The sequence below is a fragment of the Dermacentor albipictus genome, chromosome 9 (genome assembly GCF_038994185.2).
Source record: "Dermacentor albipictus isolate Rhodes 1998 colony chromosome 9, USDA_Dalb.pri_finalv2, whole genome shotgun sequence".
NCBI lineage: Eukaryota > Metazoa > Arthropoda > Arachnida > Ixodida > Ixodidae > Dermacentor > Dermacentor albipictus.
The window spans coordinates 14,570,429-14,594,425 of record NC_091829.1 but is presented as its reverse complement, the minus strand read 5'-3'; the positions used below and the strand labels follow the sequence as shown (position 1 = coordinate 14,594,425).

At 48.9% G+C, this 23,997-nt stretch overlaps 1 protein-coding gene and 1 pseudogene across 3 annotated transcripts in view; one reads left to right on the top strand and one right to left on the bottom strand.

The window, feature by feature from the left end:
* Klp31E (kinesin-like protein 31E) overlaps positions 1-18,167 on the bottom strand; it is a 101,924-nt gene extending 83,757 nt beyond the window's left edge. For 2 of the 3 annotated variants that reach the window (XM_065433944.1, XM_065433947.1), the window contains exon 1: positions 17,905-18,167. In XM_065433944.1, coding sequence (XP_065290016.1) covers positions 17,905-17,939 — 35 coding nt within the window. In that variant the 5' untranslated portion in view covers positions 17,940-18,167. The remainder of the gene's footprint in view (positions 1-17,904) is intronic. The other variant, XM_065433945.1, reaches the window with a different exon arrangement.
* A 3,510-nt stretch (positions 18,168-21,677) lies between these two features.
* Positions 21,678-21,854, top strand: LOC135903756 (U2 spliceosomal RNA; annotated as a pseudogene).
* The last annotated feature ends 2,143 nt before the right edge of the window (positions 21,855-23,997 follow it).

The following is a 23,997-nucleotide window of genomic DNA, read 5'->3' as shown; positions in this document are numbered from 1 at the left end:
ACGTTTCGACGTACCGTATTACTGCGACACCCGAGGCGCAGACAAAACGCAGCGATATAGCTTTGGCGTTCTGTTGCGCGCAGGAATTGGCTAGCCTATATTTAGACATCAATGCCAACGCGAGACTGTTCCGGTACACTAGAACGTTTTTGTATGGACGTACTAAAGCGGGCGTACACAGCAAAACGACGAACAATATCGTTCTCACTCCGGTCTCCTGTGACCGCGCTACGTCTTTCAACGGAACGGGGCGGCCTATGCATCGTCCAATCAAACACCTCCTTCACATGCGAGGCGCTGCTTCGCGCATTCGCTGGCGCCAGGCAACGTTTCCGTAATGCTGCACGGTACTAGACGAGAGACGGGCTGCCTCTAAGGCAGCCGTGCAGCAGTCATGTAGCCTTCGGCAAACATACGCCTACTCAGCCATATACGAGAAGCGACTATGCAAGCCCCTGGTCTTCCGCTGCACGGGCCCAACGTGGACCAACGTCAAAAAGGGGGGGAGGGGAATTAATTCCTGGCGATGACGAGCGTAATCAAGATGTGAGAACGTTTTACGGCCCGCAGACTCGACGCCGGTGGTCGCTGGGCGTCCTTGGGCATTTCCCTCAGGCAACGCTCTCTCTCGAAAAAATAAAAAGGGAATAAAAATGCCCCGTACCGTTCCGCCAAGCACCATGCATAATTGAGCACTGTGTGCTCAGTGCATCGCGATGTCCCAAAAGCGCCTCCACTATTTATTTACAGCATATGCTATATACACCGCTCTGCAGTCGCACATTAAGAACAATAGGTTGGTCAAATTGCACAATAGGTTGGTGAAACCTTAGCGCACTATGAATGTAGCGTGGGTCTGCCGGCTTTGCATTCACCGGTACAACAAATTTTCGCGTAAGATGCACCCGTCTTCGCGTGAAAAGCCAGCGGCGCGCCACAAATGCGCGAAGGAATGAAAAAGGCGGGCACCAGTGAAAAATTTTAACCGGATTTATAGGATCATTTTAATCGATTGATCGAACTTTGAATTTACGTACGCTTGAGCTGAAAGTCAACCGATTACTTCCACAAGGTCTGCAGCGTGGCTGAAGACAAGAGTTGAGAGATCCTAAAATGTAACTGAAACAACAGCAACGAATAACATTTGGAAGTTGAAAGCGACAAATATGTTGGCAAGGGTATGTGTGAAGGAAGGAAGAACTACAGGCAATGAACAGTAATGACAAAGAAAAAAAACCAGAGAACAAAAAAGACAACGGTCTCATACCGGACAGTGAGATAACGGTCCGTGTGTCAGTAAATAACTGGACAGAAAGGTACACCTGCATGAGGCAGATGGCGAGCGGGGTATGAAAAGTTTAGTGCGCACGTACAGGGGCAAGTAACGTTTAATGTATAAGGTGGACCCAGTTGACGTGGGTCGGTTGGGGGAGAACCTTTTATTTATTTGTTTTAATTGTGCGCAATGCTACACCAAATTAGCCACGGCGGTGCGACTCACCTCCGCCGTTTACGCCAACGCTGTTAGCATGCCTGTGCATGCGACCTGGCCTTCCAGGCGTCCGACACTGTTCCCGACTATATACGGTGGAATTATACACAAAAAACATGTAACATTCACAGGCGACATGTATTTACAGGGGCCGCTTCACCGATACTTCTGTGGCCCAAAATGACACTCGCGCTATAAGACACTCAAGGAAGAATACAAGGGAATGAAGGCAAGTGCGCTTGTGTCTCGTTAAGGGAAGTGAAACAGGACGGTCAAAGTAAGATCCGAAAGATGTGGAAGGCAAGATTCAAAACGCTCGCGCTCTGCACAGCTCGTACAAAGCCTGCCCGGATCGATACTGGAGGTCGTTGATCGCGTAGTAGTGAGAAAAAGATCAGACACGCGGGAGAAAAGTGAACGCGTGCTCCGGTACGCAGGAAATGTCTTAGACCGCTCACATCGTTCTGCACAAACGCTATGCAGATGCACTATTAATACTGTATCTGCTATATTCATAATGTTGCATCATGTGTAAGTATACGCATTCATGTTTACCAACCCGGTAAACACGGTGTTCCTAGTCATCGCCGGCTGGCATTGGATATTTCTGTGGGCGTGGAGTGCGTGAATTTCGTTCTTTAACAGTGAGTTGTTTAACAGTGAGATTAGTTCACCCGTTACATGGAATTGCATGTCACACTTCGTATTTCTAACAAAGCATGCTAATATTGTCCCTTTACCTCATTTTAACTTCCTACTCGGGCTTCATTCGTTCACTATAGCGCGTTATACCTACACGTTCCTACTGGTATGACACCAGCTCTCGAGACAATACCGGCCCAAGGGTTACCGCACAAACGACAAAGTACGCGTACACCCGAAGGCCTGCTCAAAGGGGCGACGACCCCGTCACTCGAGCCAAGACGGGCAAAGGAGTGACAAAGAGCGTGCTTTGCTTTAGCGGAGGCCACACTCCCCGTCTTCAAGCAGTGTAGCCGACCGGAACGCGGCTCCGACGAATAACCCCCCTGTCTACCTCTCCGCTGGGAAGCCGCGCGTCATCAGAGACGCGCAGCTTCCGGCGTCCTCAGCTGCGTGCCCATACTGCGCGCCAAGGCGTGCACGCGCACCTGCCGCCCGCCGTACACGACGCGCCTTTACGGAGCCGGACACAAAGCCGGCCAGTTGTTGGTCAGCAGAAATAGAACTCGAGGAACAGGCAACGGGCAATCGGCGGTGGGACTGCCATCGATGTCAATGCATTCTTTGCAGAGAGCCCCGCCGTTATCGGCCGAACCCCAAAATGTAATGCGCAAGTCAACCTTCACTATATGCATGACCGAGATGAAAATAGGCACGTATAAACTTCCCCAGTGCCTGTTACCCCGACGGTAGACGTATAGTATGCGTTTGTGGACGACGTATAGCAATGGTCTATACCGCGAGACCAACGTGCACTTTTGAATCTTCTCTGCTCGACTGTAATATCCGTGATCGGCCGCTCTGTTAAGCCTGCAGTGGAAAGAAGGCGCACTCCTCGCATATCACTTGTACCTGTGCGTGCGTATTCCCCTTGTCCTGCATCTCCCCCTACGGCATGGCGGCCGCCCCGGCTGCGGGAAGTCCTGGGTTCGTCACCCGCCACTCACTAGTACGAACACGAGTACCCGGCCGTGCCCTCATCAAGCCGACTCACACCTCGGGTGAAAGGGGCTGTCAAACCTCGAAGGCACGGGCGACGTGAAATGCATCCTCCCGCGAAATTAGGGACAGCTGGGCGAGTTCGCGTGGTGAACAGCGTCAATAGACGAGCGCAATGACGCAAAAGCTACAATACTGCGCAGTCTTGTTTTACTTTCCTTGGGCTAGTCTTTGGCGCTGTTTTCTTTATCATGACATCTCCACGATTTTTGCGTACCTGGCACTCGTCGTGTTGGGCCTATATTAAATTTGGTACATGCCCCGCTGGCGAAGCCTCCCGTCCTGTGTGGTTCTCGTTAATAAAACTTGATTACATTGCTTAGCAAAGCAATCGAGCCTACTTGCCGTTAACGTTCCCCGTTATCTATTTTACGTAACTTAATGCCAACATAACGTAACTTAATTCCAACTCCAAGTGCATTGATGCAGGTACGGTCAAAGAAAGAGATGCCTTTACGAAGTCTGCACGTTTCTTTACCCGGTGCGCAGTCTCCCCCACGAGACAGCTCGTGCTGCAGGCAGCGTTCGGGATGCAAGCACCGCGACGGAACAACGGGCATTGTTCACTGCGCAGTCGGTGCTATCAAATGGCTGCTGCTGTGCTCGTAACTATACAGCTCGTTAAACCTTTGCGCGTCGGTGAAGCCCAAAGAAGCCGCCGCGATTTCAGCACGCAAAACAGAAGCGCTTAACGCGCAACTGACGACGCTGTGCCTGCGTCAACAGGAGCGCACATTCATCACCGGCGCTACGGAAAGTTAAAAAAAAAGGAAAAAGGTCATTACCTGCATAAAGGGCAAAACACCGACACAAGTATACCGCGGCATACGGAGAACAGCTGTTGCCGCGATCCGCACATCGAGCGCTTTACCAAACGGTTCCATAGTGCACGTTACATTAACTCTGACGAGCGCAAATGAACAGGCTCTTTGAATCACCGCAATCCCTTAACGAAATTTTCCATTGAACGAGCCAATCTGGTTCCGGGTTGGCATCCGATACGCTCTCGGCACCTAAGTTCACGCAAAGGCGAGTTTCGAACAGCAAATAGAACCTTCGACTAAATTGCTGAATATGCCGCAGGGCGCGGTAGATTATATATATATATATATATATATATATATATATATATATATATATATATATATATATATATATATATTGCATGCAGGACTGCTAAAACTGCCTTCTCAACCTCCATAGAGCCCTAACAATAGGCTTACCACATTATTCCAGAGCCGCGGCAATACACGGGGCTGCTGATTTTAACGCCACATATTTGTGGATACTAAATTTTGTTCAAGCTGAAACCATGGTGTAACCAAAACTAACTATAGTGCCAGCTTTACACTCGCAAGAGCATGTATACTGCTCCTTGACTATTTCTCCCTGTCAAAAAAGTTTGGTCTTGTTTCCGAGAGCGGCATATGCATACCTTTTTGAACTACATGCGTACTTACGGCACGCGCAAGTGCTTTGGCGATAACTACGAGGGATCGGAACAAAATCGGACTGCCTGTGAGCGACAGCCCGTTGACACGACGAGAGACAAGCCATACACATAGAGCAGCATAAGAGGCTGCTTGACAGATTCACGGAAACGTAACGGAGATGAGAAAACAAGTGAAAACGTACACCAGAACGCCCTGTATATGCGCGAATGGAGTCAGCTACGCGTGCCAGTCGTAAGTAGCGCTTTCCAGTGAGCCAAAAACTGCAATTAAACTAATCAAATCAGCTATATCATTATTGAGGTAATCGCCAAGCTACAACACAGTTCAGAACCACCGAAGTGCTAGCGATAAGCCATGCATTGTCTCCTTCCCGACGCTTCCATACAGCTATGACAGTAAATAAACTCAGATTAGCAAAGCGAGCGTTAAATCAACGAAATAATGTAAATAACTGGCACCACGTGACCAATTAGAGAGAGAACGAAACGCACGCTCACGACTATAGTGTATATATCACATCGATTCAAGCTGGGACGGACAACCACTGTCTAGATCACGCCGCGGCATTAACAAGCAGCCGTGGTCCCGCACTCAGTAGCGTAACTACAGACAAACACGCTTGGCCTACTCCCCCCCCCCCCACCTTCGTCTGGCGATGACGGATGGGTCGCGACAGCGGTGTAGGGTGTCGCTTGCGTCGAGTTGCAGTCGTGCACACACAAATGTAACGTTCCGCGTCACGTATGCGCGTGCAGGTCACCGCTGTGTTGACGCCACGAATTACAAAACTACGAATTGGAGAGAGAGAGAGAGAGAGAGGGAGAGAGAGAGAGAGGCGGGGGAGGGGAGTAGAAAGAGACGTGAGCGCGTGCTTTTGGTCGGTTATCCCGAAAAGGTCCCGTAGGGACATTACATATGGCGGAACCACTGATAATAGCTAATGACGTAGCTCGTTGCAGATAACCAAGCAACGGTAACACACAAAAGTAATGAATGCGACCAAATCTAGAAAGCACTGCTGTTTCCAACTGGATTTCTCACGATAACAGCAGGATCTATAAACAGTACAAGTTATCATAGAATACAGATATAAAGTATCCAGACAACAAAAGGCTTTCGAGCACATGTCTGCAACTACACAAACTTATCTTCGCATGCTGACCTGTCATGGCCATTAGTGTCACTTTTATACAATGGTCAGTCGAACGAAAACGGTTATTTTTAAAATTTATGGAGCGAATGAGAAACAATTTAGCATCATTTTACACGTAATTTTCCCAACGATCAATACAAGTTTCCAACGTATGCGAAGCATCTGAATTTCCGTGGAGAAGAAGAAGAAGAGGAAACTTTATTAAAAAGAATGGTCCGGCAGTTTTTGCTATAGAGGCCTCAAGTGGCGGCTCCAAGTTCTTGGACTCGGGCGGCATCTTCGGCTTGCCGGACGGCTCAGAGCTGGTCTTCCAACTCCGAAATTTCGAGAGTCGCCTTCCAGCGGCGGCGACGCCGATTGAGAAGGTCCCCGGCGGCCCCCGCAGCATGGGGCGGCGTCCCGTGGGGCAGAAAATATTTTTGGCTGCGCAATCGTGCACCCAATCGGTTTATCTTTATCTGACCGAACTTGTTTTCGCCAGTATCTCGCTGAGCGGAAAAAACATTTGGCAGTCACTCGGTACGACATCTTGTGAATACGGAAAGTGGTGGACACTCAATGCGTAGGTTGTGAATGGCCGCAACTGTAACAAGGGCGGTGATACGAGAACGAGCATTCTGCTCTGGCGTCGCAACTCGATGTGCCTGACCCGAGTGACGGGAGAGACGTCACGCCACTTGCGAATTTTCGACGCCATACGCCTGTTGCGCTGGTAAACGTGTATTAGCTTTCCCCCTTTAATGAATTTCAATAGGTTTCGCGTGCTAGCTTGTGAAAAGTTTGATACCAGGAGTGATTGCCAGCACAGTGCATATCTTAATTGGGGGGCTATCTTTACAACGAGACGGTGACGATGTTATGGACTATATACCGGCAACAAGTTTGCCAACTTACACGTCAGTGGCATGAAAATTTGAACTGCACAACGAATTGAGGGTTTTCATTTGACTGCCCCTCGTACTGCTTCACAACGATGGTGACAATCAAATCCAGGCCGGTCCGGCCGCATTTCGATAGGCGCGAAATGCCAGAACATCCGTGTCCCATGCATTGGGGGCGCGTTAATGATCCCCTGGTGGTCAAAATTAATGCGGAGTCCCCCCACTACCGCGTGCCACTCAATGAAAATCGCGGTTTTGGCACGTAAAGCTCTAGAATTTATTCACGGTAACTTACGAAACACGCTCGAAACCGTGCTGGCAATAGACAGGTTACTTGAACACGATAACTGCCTATCTCCTCCTCCCCCCCCCCCCCCCCCCCCCCGATCAAGTGCACGCGCAATTCTGAGAGGCCACGCGCTCGCGCACACAAACACACTCGAAAAACCGCGACGGTGCTGTGTTATCATGCGGCTGTGTTTACACAGGCCACAAACGGCTCTGCGCATTAATACCTGCCCAAAGGAAACACTCTCGCGTTCGCCCGATCAAGTACCCGCACCTGACAATCGCGGCGGTCTGCGGTAACCGGCGTGGCGTTGTGTCGCAATTTCGTTTACCGACGCAGGAGCTGACGCGCGGACTGATGGGAACTTTCTATGGCAACATTGAACGTGCGCGCACAACTGTGCGCGGCCATCATCTCTCCTTTCGTCGCCGAAAGGAATTTGTATCGTGGACGTCACGCGGCTGAATCGTGCTCCGATTAGGCGCGAGCGTCTGCTTCCGAGGATGGCAGACTTGCGTCTTACGCGGCTGTGTGCATGTCTGGGTTTTGTGAGAAGCAGCTGCATGCGCGTAGACTCCTTTCGCCTTCGACGTATACTTTCCCTTATCACGAAGAAAGCTCTAACTATAGACTAATAAGCTCGAGTGGAAGACTGTATGAAGTGTGTTATAGACGGTATGCAGGCAATACTAATCCGGAAATGTGTGAACCATAACTATACTGAAAGTCAGACCTGTTAAGAATCTTTGTCTGCCCCCCCCCCCCCCTAGTGTATTTGACAAACCAAATGACAAATCAAAGATAGCAAATAAATCCGAAGGCAGCCCGGTAAAGTTGTATTAAGAGGTCGCTGAGCTGAAGTTCTAACATCAATCACTACGAACATGCCTAATCTTACTGCGCACCTACCTCGCTTAGAGCGCATTTCGATTAAGGAGGTGATCGATTGATAGGCAGGCCGACGAATTCTCCCTCGTGAACACACACGCGCGGTTTTTGAGTGGGCATTCTTTCAACGCAATTGCTTTTCCACACACACACACACACACACACACACACACACACACACACACACACACACACACACACACACACACACACACACACACTGTGTGTGTGTGTGTGTGTTTTCAAGAAACCGAGGAAAGTGCGTCGAGCAGCGAACCAGGAGGAAAACAACAACCGCTGTATACGTGCGGCGACTTTCCGAGCGCCCAGAATGAGAACCCTTATGTCAGAAGTGCCTGCTTCACGCGAGCGCATATTTTTTATCTCTCCCGGCGACACCGGATCAAGAGAAAGTCAGCACAGCAGCAAGCGCCGCGAACGAGCTGCGGGGCATTAAGCGCTCAAGTCACGAGGCAGTTCGCGTACGAGGTGTTTCAGGCGATTATACACAGTTCGATGAGGTTCGAGACTCATGAATCAGTTTAGACTGACGAAACGCTGCTTCAAAATGGCATCCGCCGATTTCGCGGTATAAGAGGTTGCTGGCTGCAAGAAAATGACGACCGACGTTTCGGTTTTCTCAATTTCGCGCAGGTATACGTCAGCACGACGTCACGGATTTCGGACTATTGTCTCGTATTTGGGCCACTGCAGGATTTCACCCTTCGGTTCCTTTAAAGTAGAATGCACATTGTAAAAAAATGTAAAAAATAAAAAAAATCCGAAAACAATCACCACAGAAATTTCAACGGAAGAATAGCTTTAAAGTACTTCTTTTCAGTTTGACCTACAAGGCCAATAACATTTTTCTGAATTTTAACAAATTTGATCTTTATATGGTAAAATGAAAAATGTGCCATCAATACTGTGAGCAAAATGAGTTTCTCTTCCCTTTAGTGACCTCAATTTACATTTGTGAGCAGAAATGCCTTGTATGCGGGACTGCATTGGTCTTTCTGAATAAGATTATACTGCGCCAATCAGGGCGACTCGTCCAGCTCAGAGCATAGTTAAATTAACTCGTAGAGTGAATACTCGAATGTGTCGCGTAGTGTCGGGTGTCTTGGCGCCACACATATGGTGTTTCTACGAAGCGTGCTTATCTGCACATACATGATGATCTCGTACAACCGCATCCCAGCAAAATTCCCTTCCTTCTGTCTGTCTGTGTCTTTCTGTCTGTATCTGTCTGCCTGCGTCTGTCTGCGTCTGCGTCTGCCTGTCTTTCTGTCTGTATCTGTCTGCCTGCGTCTGCGTCTGCCTGTCTTTCTGTCTGTATCTGTCTGCCTGCGTCTGTCTGCGTCTGCCTGTCTCTGTCTGTGTCTGTCTGCCTGTGTCTGTCTCTCTGTGTGTCTGCGTCTGCCTGTCTCTCTGTCTGTCTGTCTGTGTCTGTCTGTCTGCGTCTGTCTGCCTGTGTCTGTCTCTTTGTCTGTGTGTCTGCGTCTGTCTGCCTGTGTCTGTCTCTCTGTCTGTGTGTCTGCGTCTGCCTGTCTCTCTGTCTGTCTGTGTGTCCGCGTCTGCCTGTCTCTCTGTCTGTCTGTGTGTCTGCGTCTGCCTGTCTCTCTGTCTGTGTGTCCGCGTCTGTTTGTCTCTCTGTCTGTTTGTCTGTCTGCGTCTGTCTGTCTGTCTGCGTCTGTCTGTGTCTGTCTGTCTGCGTCTGTCTGTCTGCATCTGTCTGTCTGCATCTGTCTGTCTGCGTCTGTCTGCCTGTGTGTCTGCCTGTGTGTCTGCGTCTGTCTGCCTGTGTGTCTGCGTCTGTCTGTCCGCGTCTGTTTGTCTCTCTGTCTGCCTGTCTGCGTCTGTCTGCATCTGCCTGTCTCTCTGTCTGCCTCTGTCTGTCTGCATCTGCCTGTCTCTCTGTCTGTTTGTGTCTGTGTGTCTGCGTCTGTCTGCCTGTGTTTGTCTGCGTCTGTCCGTCCGCGTCTGTTTGTCTCTCTGTCTGCGTCTGTCTGTGTGTCTGCGTCTGTCTGCATCTGCCTGTCTCTCTGTCTGTTTGTGTCTGTGTGTCTGCGTCTGTCTCTCTGTCAGTCTGTCTGCGTCTGTCCGTCCGCGTCTGTTTGTCTCTCTGTCTGTTTGTCTGTCCGCGTGTTTGTCTCTCTGCCTGTTTGTCTGCGTCTGTCTGTCTGTGTCTGTCTGCGTCTCTTTGTCTGTGTCTGTCTGTCTGTGTGTCTGCGTCTGTCTGCCTGTGTGTCTGCGTCTGTCTGTCTGCGTCTGTCTGTCTGTTTGTCTGCGTCTGCCTCTGTCTGTCTGTGTCTGTCTGCGTCTGCCTGTCTCTCTGTCTGTGTCTGCCTGTGTGTCTGTCTGTCTGCGTCTGTCTGTCCGCGTCTGTTTGTCTCTGTCTGTTTGTCTGCGTCTGCCTGTCTCTCTGTGTCTGTCTGCGTCTGTTTGTCTCTGTCTGTTTGTCTCTGTCCGCGTCTGTTTGTCTCTCTGTCTGTTTGTCTGCGTCTGTCTGTCCGCGTCTGTGTCTCTCTGTCTGTTTGTCTGCGTCTGTCTGTCTGTGTCTGTCTGCCTGCGTGTCTGCGTCTGTCTGCCTGTGTCTCTCTGTGTCTCTGTCTGTCTCTATGTCTGTGTGTCTGTCTGTGTCTGCCTGTGTGTCTGCGTCTGTCTGTCTGCGTCTGTCTGTCTGCGTTTGTCTGTCTGTCTCTCTGTCTGCGTCTGTCTGTCTGTGTGTCTTTCTGTGTCTGTCTTTCTGTGTCTGTCTGTCTGTCACACACACACTTCAACAGAAGTCAATCTTTACATGCAAAAATTGACTAGGCCCCAGAAGGGGCCGTCAAAAAGCAGTGAGGTCACGGCGCACTGGATTTCACCACGGCGTCGCCACCAGTCTCGCGTGGGAGTTTGTTCTGGCTTGAGGCTCCTCTTACCGCAGCTTGCTTGTTATTGTAGCGACGCCATTTACTAACACACCTGAATCGCGGCTAGCGGCGCCGCACCAGCAGACGAACCGCGCACTCGCGACTCGCTCGTGCTGGAAGCTGCACGTGCAAACGCGTGTTACACTACACACTCGAAACCGGTTGCTCGCGCAGCAGGTGTCTATCTGCTCCGCCGACGCGTCTCGGCAGGGACAAGATGGATGGCGCCTGGTGTAGTCGCGACGACGCAGATTCGTCGCATGTTCGCAGCCCACGTGACCACTGCACACGGGGGCACAATGGCGCGGGCAGGCAACACGGAAACCAATAACGTCTCGTATTACATACACCACAGATTGAACAGACACTCGGCTAACGGAAAGCACAACCTCAAAACGGCGCATGCACAAGGAAAAAAAAAAAAGTTACAGCGGCGAAACGCGAGTGTGCGTGTGCGAGGCCATAACAGATCGCCCCCCCCCCCCCCCCCCCTTGAACTAAACTACAAATGACGAGCGCACGTCCGCTGAACAGGGTCGCAACGTTTTCGTGCGGAAACCAAGGCGAGAACGCACCGTGTTACCCTGCTTACGAGGCCACAGTGTGCCGTAGACAGATTACGCATTAAGGTCCCGACTCGCGAGAAGTGCATGCAACTGGTCGTCCACTATTTCCCGGTGTAACTCCCACCTCGGCGACAGCCGTACCGCGACTCGCACTTTAAAAGGGCACTAAGTGACGCAATAAACCAGTTTATATTGACAGATTTTATACCTACTTTCATTGTCCAGTTACAGGTCGATTATTAGAAGAAAATGAAGGTTAAAAAAAAGGACAGCTTTTATAATGTCAAAAATTCAAGCGCCACACGTCAGTGTGGCGTCACATGTTTCGGAGTGTATATTGTAACGAACAGTTAAGGGAGTCCAGACACAAATATTTATTGTGGGCTAACGTGTGCCCTGGGGGTAAATAAAAAGGACTGCCGCGTTGTAAACACGAGATCAGGAATGCCTTCTCTCGAGCGCCGCTTCACCTCTAGTACACTCCGACAACGGCCACCTACGATGCGAGTGCGTGCGGCGAACACACGTGCCATTATTTCGTCGTTTTTTCCTCTAATACGCCGTTGTCCTCTTGGGAGGGGGGGCACGTACCTGCGCGCGTTGTTTAAATACGTTTCTGCCTCGTATCAATATTGTTATTTTACCTGTTCCTGCTCAGTAAAAGGTCACGAAACTTGCGAAGTTCATATTTTGACTGCTTTAGAAAACAGTATAGTCAAAGGAGGAGGGCCTGAGCTGACGCAGTCGCAATCCATGACGTGACGGAGAGTTTGTAAACTTTCGTGCCCTATACGCACTGGGTTCATCGACACGTCTCCAGTGAAAAAAAAAAAGGCCATTGAACGAGCTCAGCTCGTCAACGGTACTTGGCATTTTCTGGCCATTGACGAGCCTATAGTTTCCCCTCGGCGCTTAGCCCGGTGCTTCCCGTAGATGGCAACACAGAGTCCGTGAGATAGCGCAGCAGAAAATTTGTTCTTTCTGAGGAAGTAAACACGTTCGAAACTCGGATCTTTGAAAATAGCTAGACCAATTTTGGCCAGAATTATGGATACAGCGTGGCACGGAAGGGGCTAAAGCCGGCGTCGCTTCTCGTCTTGTTCTTACGTTTTTCTGGATTTACAAAGCATGCTGATTTACAAAGCAAGCATGCTTGCATGCTAGAGAGCGATGGGGGGGGGGGGGGTGCTGGGGGTGGAAATGTCAAGGGCTATCATTGAAGTATTATAAGGACTGACAAAACAATACAGCTCAAATTGTTTTTTTAATGCGTATTTTCACTCTTTGGGTATTGTCTCTGTACGCTTTCTTCGCTTTAATTATAAATTTTACTCCTGTTGCAGCACCATCGAGAATGGGACGACAAAGAACTGAATTTGAGCGCGAAGTGTGCCGCCTATAACCAAATTCTCGCTTACGAAACACCGAGGTACCAACCGTAACAATCGGCCACGTTCTCGGGCTATACAGACATCTAACTCATTCTTAAATAATTTACGACGCCTTCGAATAAACGTTAGCGACTGCCTCTGAAATGGGCAATGTAACAGACCTTATCGGCGGTCAGCAAAACCGACGAAAACGTCTCGTCGAGTGTGGGGCGTACGTAGCATTATGGACTGTCGGTATAGATGGAACACCTCAGTCAGACGCGTGCTGCAATTTTTTTTTTGTTTTTTTTTTAATGCTGTAGTACTTTATATGTTCTACGCTTCCGGGCCCCGACAACTGTAGTACATGACCTTTGCGCAAGAGGAAAGACGACGTTGTGTGCAACAAGCTGTAATCGAATAAAACACTCGTGATGCTTCTGTACCGTCTGGGTGCACTATATGGTACGTCATTTAGCGCTGCGAATGTCTGTATATGGCTACACAAAGATGGTCATTGTCCCAACGTGCGATACGTTATTAGCGTTTCTTTTATTAAACTTATCCGGCCATCACATTGACACACAACGCTCTTGACGATTCTACAGAGGCCTCAGAGACTGCAAGAACGCTTCATTTGATCTCGGAGGCCATGATTCTACATCAGTTTCCTACAAGAAAAAAATACCAGAGGCAACTCTTGCGGCAGTGCCTAGGGGAGCTGCAACTGCAGTCCACATGGGAATTATATGCTGGTGGCTAAAATGGGGATAAGGGGTAGTATATGAATTTGCATAATCTGTCCTAGCTTCAAACGGTTTTCTTTGCAAATTAATCATTTTCGACAAAACATTCAACAACGCGGAATGATTATACGTGTGCACAGATTTGTTGCCCTGCTGTGTTTGGAAAAGTGAGGTTGCTTTAAAGTTTAGAAAGAAACAGTAGTAAGAAATACTGAGAACTTCTGAAGCAACTAGCAAGAACGAACGAATTCATCCAATACAAATCATGTTCAATACGACTTTCAAATAAGAAGTCTACAATCGAGAGTTCGAGACAATCTGAAATTTCCGTAGTTTAAGAAAATTACTGCTATACCACGGGAATGAAGTGGAAGTACGTGTATTTGTACTATCTTCGTGCTCATGGCTTCAGATGTTCTTGCGACCTTACTTATCACGTTTTATTCGGGGGTCTGACCAAACTTCCTCTGGTCAGGTAAGGCGAGGACGAAGTTGCGGGCACTGACCAAGCCAGGGCTTTTTTCCTTGGCTTGGCCAGTGACCGCAATATCTTCAACGCGTGTCAGTTTTCAAAATTTCCGAGCAAACAAAATTTTGTAAGCACAGCAAGGCAACATGTCTCTGCGCACATAATCATAGCGAATCGTTGCATGCTTAACCCAGTACTTTCCTTAAGATCACGTTACAAACTAAGTTCGCAATGCCGTTCAGGACAGAACAACGAAGTTTAGGCAAATCCATGCTTAATTATAAGCTTTCCTCCCTCCCCTTGTCCCGGCGGCGGGGTACTAAGGTGCCCGCGCAAACAAGAGACAACTACGATGGACGAAGTCTTTTATTGCAACATACCAAATAATGACTATAAATTCATGTAATACAAATCATTCGCACGCTATAGAAGGAGAAAAAAAGACCTTCCTTCAGAAAAAAGAAAAGCAAGTCGGCAGCTTCGTCGTCTTGGCTGCGATTCTGGTCATTCGGGGAGGGTGGACTTAGTCCAGAGTTCTAAGGGCTTTTTTTTTGTATTCTACAGTTTCCCGTATTTATGCCGACTGAACCACTACAATTTCTCCCCCGTAGACACTATAGCACCAGAGTTCCCTCTAGCAGTTTTTTGTAGGAAGCTGAGCGCAATTCGACATAAAAAGCAGCTAAAGAGAAACGTAAACAAACACGGATACGCGCTCCTTCCGGTCCGTCTTGCGGGTGGATCGCGCTACGCGCAGTTATCGCGAAGGCCTATTGCTGGTCCCGTTGATGTCGCCGCCCGGCGAGCAGGTGAGCGCGTGTGCGTGGCACATTCACATCGTACCTGCACGTTTGCGCAAAGCGAGCCGCATCTCGCTTTCCTCCACGCTCAAACCCTCCCCACCCCCACCTTTTTCCTGCAAAACTAATGTTAATGTATGTCGCCGCCGCTCCCACCAAAGAACGCAGTCGTCTTTTCTCGTTTTTTTGTCCAATCCTTTCCGTTTCACCGCAGGAGACACGCCGGCGGGTGCCCTTCTACGAGGAACCAGACCGAGAAGAGAGACAAACCACAGTGCGTAAAGCATCGTCGCAGTTATGAAAAGCAACCGCTGTTGTGGGGCGCATGCGAATTCCAGGGAGCAGAGGAAAAAAAAAGCCAAGAAAAAGAAAGAAAATAAAGCTATTGCGGTTATGTGAATATGAATAGCCAAAAGGGCGCGACAGAAATCCGCCTGTACACCATATCTTCTCAATCAACACAACATGGCACTAAAGCATCCCTGCCCATACTGAAGGATAAACAACTAAGCCTCAACGGGCACCATTAAAGGCTAAACCCCATTGACGCGATTTTGTGCGCGACAGCGACGAGCGACGGGTTCGCGCGACGGATCGGGCCGTCGCTTGAACAGATCGCTCGGTCTTGTCGCGCGATCGCTCGGTTTTGCAAATCTAGAATTCGTCGCTCGTCGCCCGGAAGTGCTATGAGCGACTAGCCAATAGCGCAAAGCCGGAACTGGATGTACATAACTTCAGTACTTCTGATTGTCGCACGGAACGAGCAAACGATTGAATTTTTATACGTGCAAGGATAAGAACCTACTGCAAGACTTTCAGAAATATTTTATGCTGCTTTTTACAGTAAGATACATCAACTTAAGTTAATAAAGCACGCGTCACGCTAGTTTCGGCGCCTATATTGCTGCCCTCATACCGGCAACGCTGGGGAGACGTCGCTCGAAGTCGTCGCTCGCATGGGGTGCAACTTGTAGGCGACGAGCGAACGCGACAGCCATCTCCATCGCGTCGCTTGTCGCTGTCGCGTGCAAGATCGCTTGCATGGGGTTTATACTTAAGAATGCATGACGTCACGGCGATTTAGTGCGGGAAATTCAATACGGCATCGCCACCAGTCTTTGGTTTTTGCGGCTTTTCTGGCTTACCAGGCCTCCTCTGATGGTAGGAGTCGCTTCATTGATCAGTACGATAATCCATACATGTGACATCAGTTTTCTGTAGCTACACTGTAAACGAGTGATAACGTGGGCGGCTCCCTTCAGCGGCTTGCAATCGTGGTGCGCCACAATCAGAAAAGCAGGTTTGTACGCACTAACAGCATAAAGTTCAAACATGAACAATTCCGAAACTACTTTAATCGAAACTACTCTGAGCTGCATGCTGTCGACCCATCATTCTACAAAAATTTCAGCAGCCAATTTTCCTCCCGACGCTTCCAGGATTGTCGCTTTATTGCACACATTTCCCGCCTACGGTAATACATTCTCTGCCACCCACAAGCTTGATAATCGGCTATATGAACTCCTGGCTACAGCGCAGTTTATTTCGTCATATTCCACATTCTAGTGACCGATAGTATAATTGCGCTACGATATGAGCACCTATCAATCAAAGATACGCGATACGTCGAAGTGCGTCACGCGAGGGGATTGCTGCCTTGTCGACAGAAATCGCACGAAGCCAATTTGTTTGGCGCATTGGTGTGGGAACCACTCCCTCTCAGCGCCAAGCGAGCGCTTTATCTGGTCCCCTTCGGTCTCTGATAACAAATCAATGTCAACGCCGAGTGATGCGCAAACAAATGCAGTCGCTCTAGTCTACGTACACAACACTACCACACTAGAAAAAAAAACAGACAAGGGAGGGCGCACAAGGAATGGGGACACAACGCGAGCATGTTTCGTAGCTCTCCTAGTAACTAATTGTGATTTTTTTTCCCTTCATTTTCCCCCTTACCTAACTAAAACGAAAGCGGCTGCGGTGGCGCAAAAACCTCGGCGCAATGGTAATGCAAACAAAGGACGAACGCGCTCCGTGAGGTGTGTCGCGCGAGCAGGTCGTCTGCTCTTTTTCCGACACCGCGCTGCGCCGTGTGTCGCACGAGAGTGCGATAAACCCGACAGCGTAATAACGACGGGTCGGGCCGGTGCCTGCACCTTTCCCACCAAACCCAGATTCACGCTCCGCCGACCTCCGGCGGGGCCGTGCTCGCAAAGGCCGGATAACAAATAGGTGACCCTCGGAAGCGGCAAGTAAACACAAACGACAAATACGAGAGCCGCAGACGTGCTACAAGGCAAAATGCAAGGCACAAGATTGCCCCCAGGGATACCACGCCAGTTGAGCATCTAGGCAAGCAAGAAGAAACTCCCGCAACGTTTCACAAAAGGAAGCTATTGTCCGCGCGTGTAGAGGCCCCCTCGACGCCAGCGGACAACAATTGAAAGCTGCTTGCGATGCGGGCTGCCAGCTAGCTCGTGTTTCGTGGTCGCATATAATACGCTAGCCGCAACAATTATACGCGCAAAGGTCGCGTCCGGCTACTCTAAAACACCAACAGCACTAAACAAAGCACCAGTATCCCTTCCACGTCAATGCAAATGCGAGCAGCAGAGGTCCGAGTATCAAAACAGCCGCGGTACGCATCACGTTACTAAAGGCGAAAGATCAATGGAAGAGTTCCTTTAGATCAAGCTGGAACTCGGCTGCTGCGCTAGCTGTTACCAAGTGGCATAGCCAGGCAGTGGCACACCAGGTGCAGTTAAATACTGACGTTAGTAAATATTGCACCCCCTCGCCCTCGCCTCACCTGCTCGTCCCCGGTCAAGTGTGTGCGCGAGAAAATTTCTCCCTACGCCACTGGCTGTACCCGCTCCTGCTATTAGTCCTTGAGTCTTTCGGCGGCGTGGGTTGGTTTCGATTCCAGCCAGCCTACAAGCGCCAACCTACGCGGAAAACGGCTCTCGCGCAAATTGACGCACGTACTAAGAAGGTGACGGTCTCTCCCCTTTTAAAGTCATGAACTGAGGTTCGCTTCGCCGCAACGGTGGCTGAAATTCGGCTCTGCATAACGGACGACGATCGGATAAGAAGAGACGGCGGGCTTCCATCAAACACGCTGCGCCCGAGGTTCGCCGAAGCGAACTGTCAGGTGCTAACGGAAGGCGAAGAGCTTACCGGACGGCCACCCGAACGCTTGTGTCGTCGCCCATTATGCCGGTGGAAGCGAGCCCGTGGCGACAGCCTTGGTCAGCGCCGTAGAAGTCCTCTCATCTCTGCAGCATCCCAATTGTCGTCTGCGCGGCTTCGGCCTTTGCACCGAACGGGAGCCCGTGAAAGCACACAACACAGCGCGAGCTTTTCCGCCAGTCGGTTCAGCGCAGCAGCGCGACGGAACCGACGCTAAAACTGAAAACCACCGCCGGCTCGCAACTTGCAAAGAACTGATCTTTTTTTCTTTTCCCTTTTTCCCCTCGCCTTCCAATCACGTGACACGCGTTCAGGTTCTGGCGCAGCGCGCGACATGTGGCGCTCTCTCCCGTCTTATAAACACAACGTGTCGTGTGCCAGTGCGCACAATCTCGGAGGCCTAAGTTAGCAAAGCCTCCGAAGTCAACGTCGAAAGCACGTCGGAAGTTATGTTGTAGTGTGCAAACCGCATGGGGTCTTTTTAATGGCTCTTTCACATGCAAAAATTGTCAGGGAATGACTCGTCACGTGGTAACAGAATTCAAAGTTACCAGTGGCATGGAGTTTCTCAAATGTATGTAGTGAGAAACTCTATGATCGGTGGTGTCCAAATAGGTGGCGTTCAAATTCACTCCTCATAAGGTGGCGCCCTCCTATTTAACATGCGGGTCTTAAAGGCTATACTTTTTATTGTCGAAGGCGCCGAGTGCGATATCTAGAACCTAAATACGTCACAGACGTCACGTCTTGGACGCCTAAAGCCTGACGTCCGTGACGTGTTTTTGGCTCCCTCAGTCCCATCCGGCCCATTCAGCATGCAAAAGCATAGCCTTTAAGATTCGCATTTTAAATCTAGAGGGCGTCATTCTATGGGTTGAGGATATCTGCCAAGCGGTCGATTTAGGCACCAATGTACTTCTTCAAACTCTTGGGTTCAGCGAGAGCAGGAGGAAAGCAACCTTTTCTGCAATAGAGATTAGCAAGAGGCGATTAGAAGATTGGCGGAAGTATAAAAACGACAAAATGTGAAATCGTACAAAAACAATGTTCACAATAGGGATTCAGAAACATTGGTTATGAGAATTCATCGTGTTTTTTTTTATTTTGAACATAGGTAGGACATTTGGCAATAAAATAACAAGTGCTTGGTGGCGCAACCCACTAACCAATTCCAAAGGGGACGCTCATAACATCCATCCACTTATTCATCCATCTATCTATCCAGAATTTGAACAGCGCCCATGAATGAACATATGCAGATCTTGAAGGCTATGTTTTGCATATGATGTTTTGCTGGTTGCATGCGGCGGGACGTTTAAAGTGTGATACTATGCGACGTCTGAAATCTGCCGAATGCAAAATCGTTGCCTTTGAAATTGGTTCGAATTTCTGAGAGCGATATCAAGGACGTTATATGAAGCTTCTGGAGTGGCAGTCCCAGTAGCCGCCTACGGGAGCGAGTGAAGCCGCCAGCGGCCATATTTCTAGAGGCAAAAGAGCGCATCTCTAGCACAGGAGGTCGCGGTATACGCGCGGCGCTCGCTTTGTTTACGGTTCTCCGACGAAGAATAAAAAAAAGACACCCCTTTAGAAAGCATATCAGTCCGAACTTGCGTGCTGCTGTTGTCGACGAAATAATATTGCTGCGTCGATTTATTTCCGCAGGCTTTGAGAAAAGCTATCAGCGGGACTCTTCGTCAATCGCGCTTCCTCCCTTCGTTAAATTATGAACAGTCCCTCTATATTACTTTTTGTGGCGCGAGTGCGCAATGAACATTTCATCTCTGCTTATCCGCTAATTGACGTGAAAGATACAATAGGCGCTGTTATACGGCGAGCCAAGTGAACGCTCTTCGGAAGTCGTGCGGTGCATCACCGCGCAGTCCGCGTAGCCGTGTTCGCTTGTGGCGCGGTCCTTTCTGAAGTGATGTTTGTCCAATAGCCTTGGTGGATGCTATGGACGACGACGCCGTTCTCGCCGACAGGGATAAATACGTAAGAGCTCGACGTTCCACGTTATTTTGCCACGGCAGTTCGAAGTAACGATGAGTAAAGACTTGCGGGCATCTGCATTTTCGCGTCGAGTCCCGTTTTGATAGTAATAATTCCTGTTGGTATAATTTCCACATAGTAAGCCTTTTTCTTTCTTTTCTTCTGAGAGACCTAAAGTCCTGCTCGCGTTATATTTGTGGTCACCTTATTTACGAGCAAATGCGGCAATTACTCTCCATTTTAGTACACAACGTACACCGAGCTAGTTTACACAAGTCATCGCAAACTACGTGTTTAGCATCCTGAACAACTTGACAGTCATATGCTGAAGCCAGAGCATGCGTCATGAACTTCACTGTGGACGTTCTTCCAAATTTCATTCGTGCTCATAAAAACTCATGCCACTCATCCATCCCGTCTAGAACTTCTTACTGTAACACAAACGACAACTGAGACATTGGTCATTAATGCTACACAGACATAGGAACAGATGAAAACATTTCCAATTGACACCTGAACTTATACAATACATAATGACAAAGACACGTACACCGACCAATAAAAACGTTTTATAAACAAGACGTTAGGACTTCCATGTGGAAGCCTTTTTCACAATGGGGCGAAAAAGGTTGAAGTGCCTGCCTGTTTAAATAAATTTTAGCATGTGGCGCAAGCACCGCGCGTAAGACGGGAGGAGGATTCCCTCGTTTCGATTGAGCGCGTGTGTCCTGTTGATGTATTTCGAGGGACTCCAGGTACAGGCGTTTCGAGATTCCCTCTGTCAAAGGTCCCTTGTAGCGCCAGTCTCCACGTGATCCTGCGTCAGTCGTGATCTACTCTCACGATATGCATGTCTGGCATGACTATGAGTTTGTATCATCATCTGACATGCTTTTAAGACATTCGTGACACCGGAGCATTTCCCAAAATGTTACCAACCGAAACAGTTCGAGCGCGCAAGCCACTGACCCTCAGGCAAGATTGTCTTCATGGAAGTAAGACAATCTTGAGAACTTGACATCTTTGCACAAATGAAAAAAAAAGGAAAGAAAAAGATTCAGTGCCATTGCAATCTGTGAAGGTGGATGACCAGCGAAGCTATTTATGGGGGCTCCTTAATGGCGAACTGTCCATTGCCGTGCGTCAAACGCCGTATAGGCATAAATGGAAGGCGAGGCGCGACTATTCGCTCCTCCACGATTTTGAGCCTCGGAAGATGATGAGGCACTGGGGGGTATACATACCCATGCATTGTTGCAAAACGCGGCACGACACCTTTTACTAACGAATCCCGGCACGTGGAACAGATACGCACCTCGCTGCACTCCGAGGGCACACGCTGCTTTATCGTAGCCAAGGCGATTGTGCGTTAGCCGACGTCCCGCAGTGCAGTAATGATTGTGAGGTCACTCGAAAACCACAGGCCGTCGCACACAACAAAGGCCGCACAAAATTGGTTCCCCAAACACTCGATCTGAAACCTGGCCGTCGCTCCTGTGAAACGTTCCAAGCGTTTTTTCATTGGTGTCGGCGCCTCTGTATCGATGCCGACAATCTGCCGGTCGGCGGAGAGCTAGGCCTCGGTACAGTGTGACAGAGGCGCTGACACGAAGGAAAAGAACGCTGTCGTTGAGAGTCGGCAAACCCAAATCTGTGTCGCGTCAGCCTAGTGTGAGTGAGCCTTTACGGGGCCGCCACCACGGGAGAGCGGAAGGAAAGGAGATACGGAAGGGCTTGGAACGCCGACAAAGAGAGGTCGGCGCGAACGTAGACGTGGCCGACGAGGGTCAAGTGTCGTATCTGTTCTGATCAGCTTAATATCTGATACGGGTTGTATTTGGACCGAAGATATTTAACTTATTTTTGAAAGTTGGCGGAAATGCCTGCTTCACCTCCGCCGCGGCTCGGCCCGGTATTGCACTATCTTCGGGATCGGCCCACGTATGGGAAGACACGGCTTGATAGACGCACGAAGTTTTTTGCAGAACCTAGCCATATACAGCTTCGCTGTAAAAACTTCAGCCAACAGTGAATAAATACTAAAGAGAATTTAGAGATGGTTGTTGAGGAAAACTTCAGAAGAACAGCGACCAAAACTAAGGGCAGCCAGGCCGGCGGAGATAGGCTACAAAAACCGACATTCAAAGGCAACTGTTCTTAGCTAACACGACGAACAAGGCGATCAAGTCTGGCTCATGCGCTCCGCCGGGCTGCGCCCGATCGTTATGGAACGCTCAGTTTTATAGTTACTAGTTGTTCGTGTGGTGCTTTGAATGGCCGGCAATTAAAAATCGTTGATCCATACCAGCTCAACACGCGTGTAAGTGTCAGGTGTCCGGTGTCCGGTGGGACGTTGACGTCAGATGCTGCAGCGCTTGTGATTCAGTCGAAGCGAGGTGCGATAGATACTCGGCACGGCGCCCGTTTCCGAATTCCATGACGGTGTAAGTCACGCGCTCCAGAGGAATACCAAAAAGCGCACCGCGATCATTAATTTCAACAACCCTGGTCACCAGTGCACAATCAAACGAAGCGCACAATCTTTCCTATTCATTTCCTATTCAATCAAGCAATGCACAATCGCCCTTCATCACGCGCCATAAATCGTTACAACAACACGCATCTCTCGCGGCACCAGTCATCCGCAGCAAGTCGCACGCCCGCGTGCCCGAACCGCTCATCGTTCCACCTCGTTCATTCCTCGAACAGCTGAAGACTGTAACGGCCTTCCTGCTGACATGGTTGACATCGCTTGCCCGTCTTTGTTCCAACAGCTTGTGATTGATCCCTTTGCACATGCATAACCAATGATGCACACATAACGTTGAACTTGTGTAAAACCCACCCCTCATGTGATACCCCTTCCGGGGGTTCTTTAAGTACAATAAACTGAATTGAACTGAAGTGAAAACAATATTATGTGTTTTGCATGAACACGACATAATTCTGATTTAAGGCGAGTTTTTGGATTGCACATGTTCCTACATATGCGCCGTCAAATTTGGGGTAAGAATGCACTGGTGGTCCACTTACTTTCTTTAAGAAAACGCTGCTCTATGCATTGAAGCACAAAAGCAACCGTAACGCAATGGATTTCGTCGGACACTGAAAGTGGATACCTCGAAACTGGTGTAGTCCTGAGAATTAATTCCAATTGGATTTGCCTTGCGAACTCGCCGGCTACAATTCGTAAGTTGAAACATCCGCCGTAAAGTAATTAAATAAAAGTGTAATTAACGTAACTCTGTTAATTGTTCAATTCAGCATTTTCATTTCCCGTAGAAGCAATGGCCGCCTAATCGAATAGTTTAATTAGTTCAAGGTTTAGAATTGGGCAATTTGCCACAGGCAATTTATAAATATTTGGCCCAAATAAAGAAACAGACAAACACCTTGTATGTGGCTGAAGCACACCATTTCTTTCGTAAAGCGAATAGCTTCCTTGAAGCGTTCAGCCATTCGCTTGCATTCGCAATCATCGTCCATGGTTTCTGCGAGTTTTTACGTATTTTTTTCGGTTGCTATGATGAGCTTTTTAAAAAAAGTAATCCCATCTATGTGCTTTGCTTATCACAATATTCGCTCAGAAAAGTTGTGTTTCGCCATAAGCAGGAAAGGTAATTTTTGAAATGAAACAATGTGTTTGTTTCCACTCAAAGAAATTTTCTGTAGTAAAAATTTTCCTTATTTTCTTTCAAATTAATTTAGAGTGAACACTTGAAAATTAATCAGCTTGCGTAATTATTTCTGGGCCGATGATTCCTGTAGGAATCAACGTGTTGCGTGAAATATCCGACACAGATAAAAACAATAACATTCTCAGAAATGCGAGTGTCAGCAACTTGCTAAGTGCACAATTTGTCGACTTTGCGCCGCATATAAATATGGATCTTCCAGATATTTCGCCAACGTCTGTGCGTCGCATCACGCTGAGATTAGGTCTCTGTGCTGTATCATTGGAGCCTGCCGACTATATATAGTACATATTGGGCACCCTTGGTGGCAGAGAAATGTTTTTCAATAATCTGTGGCCATACTTCACACCATTGTGTTCGCGCACTAAAAAGAAGCCTGAAGAGCCACATGCTG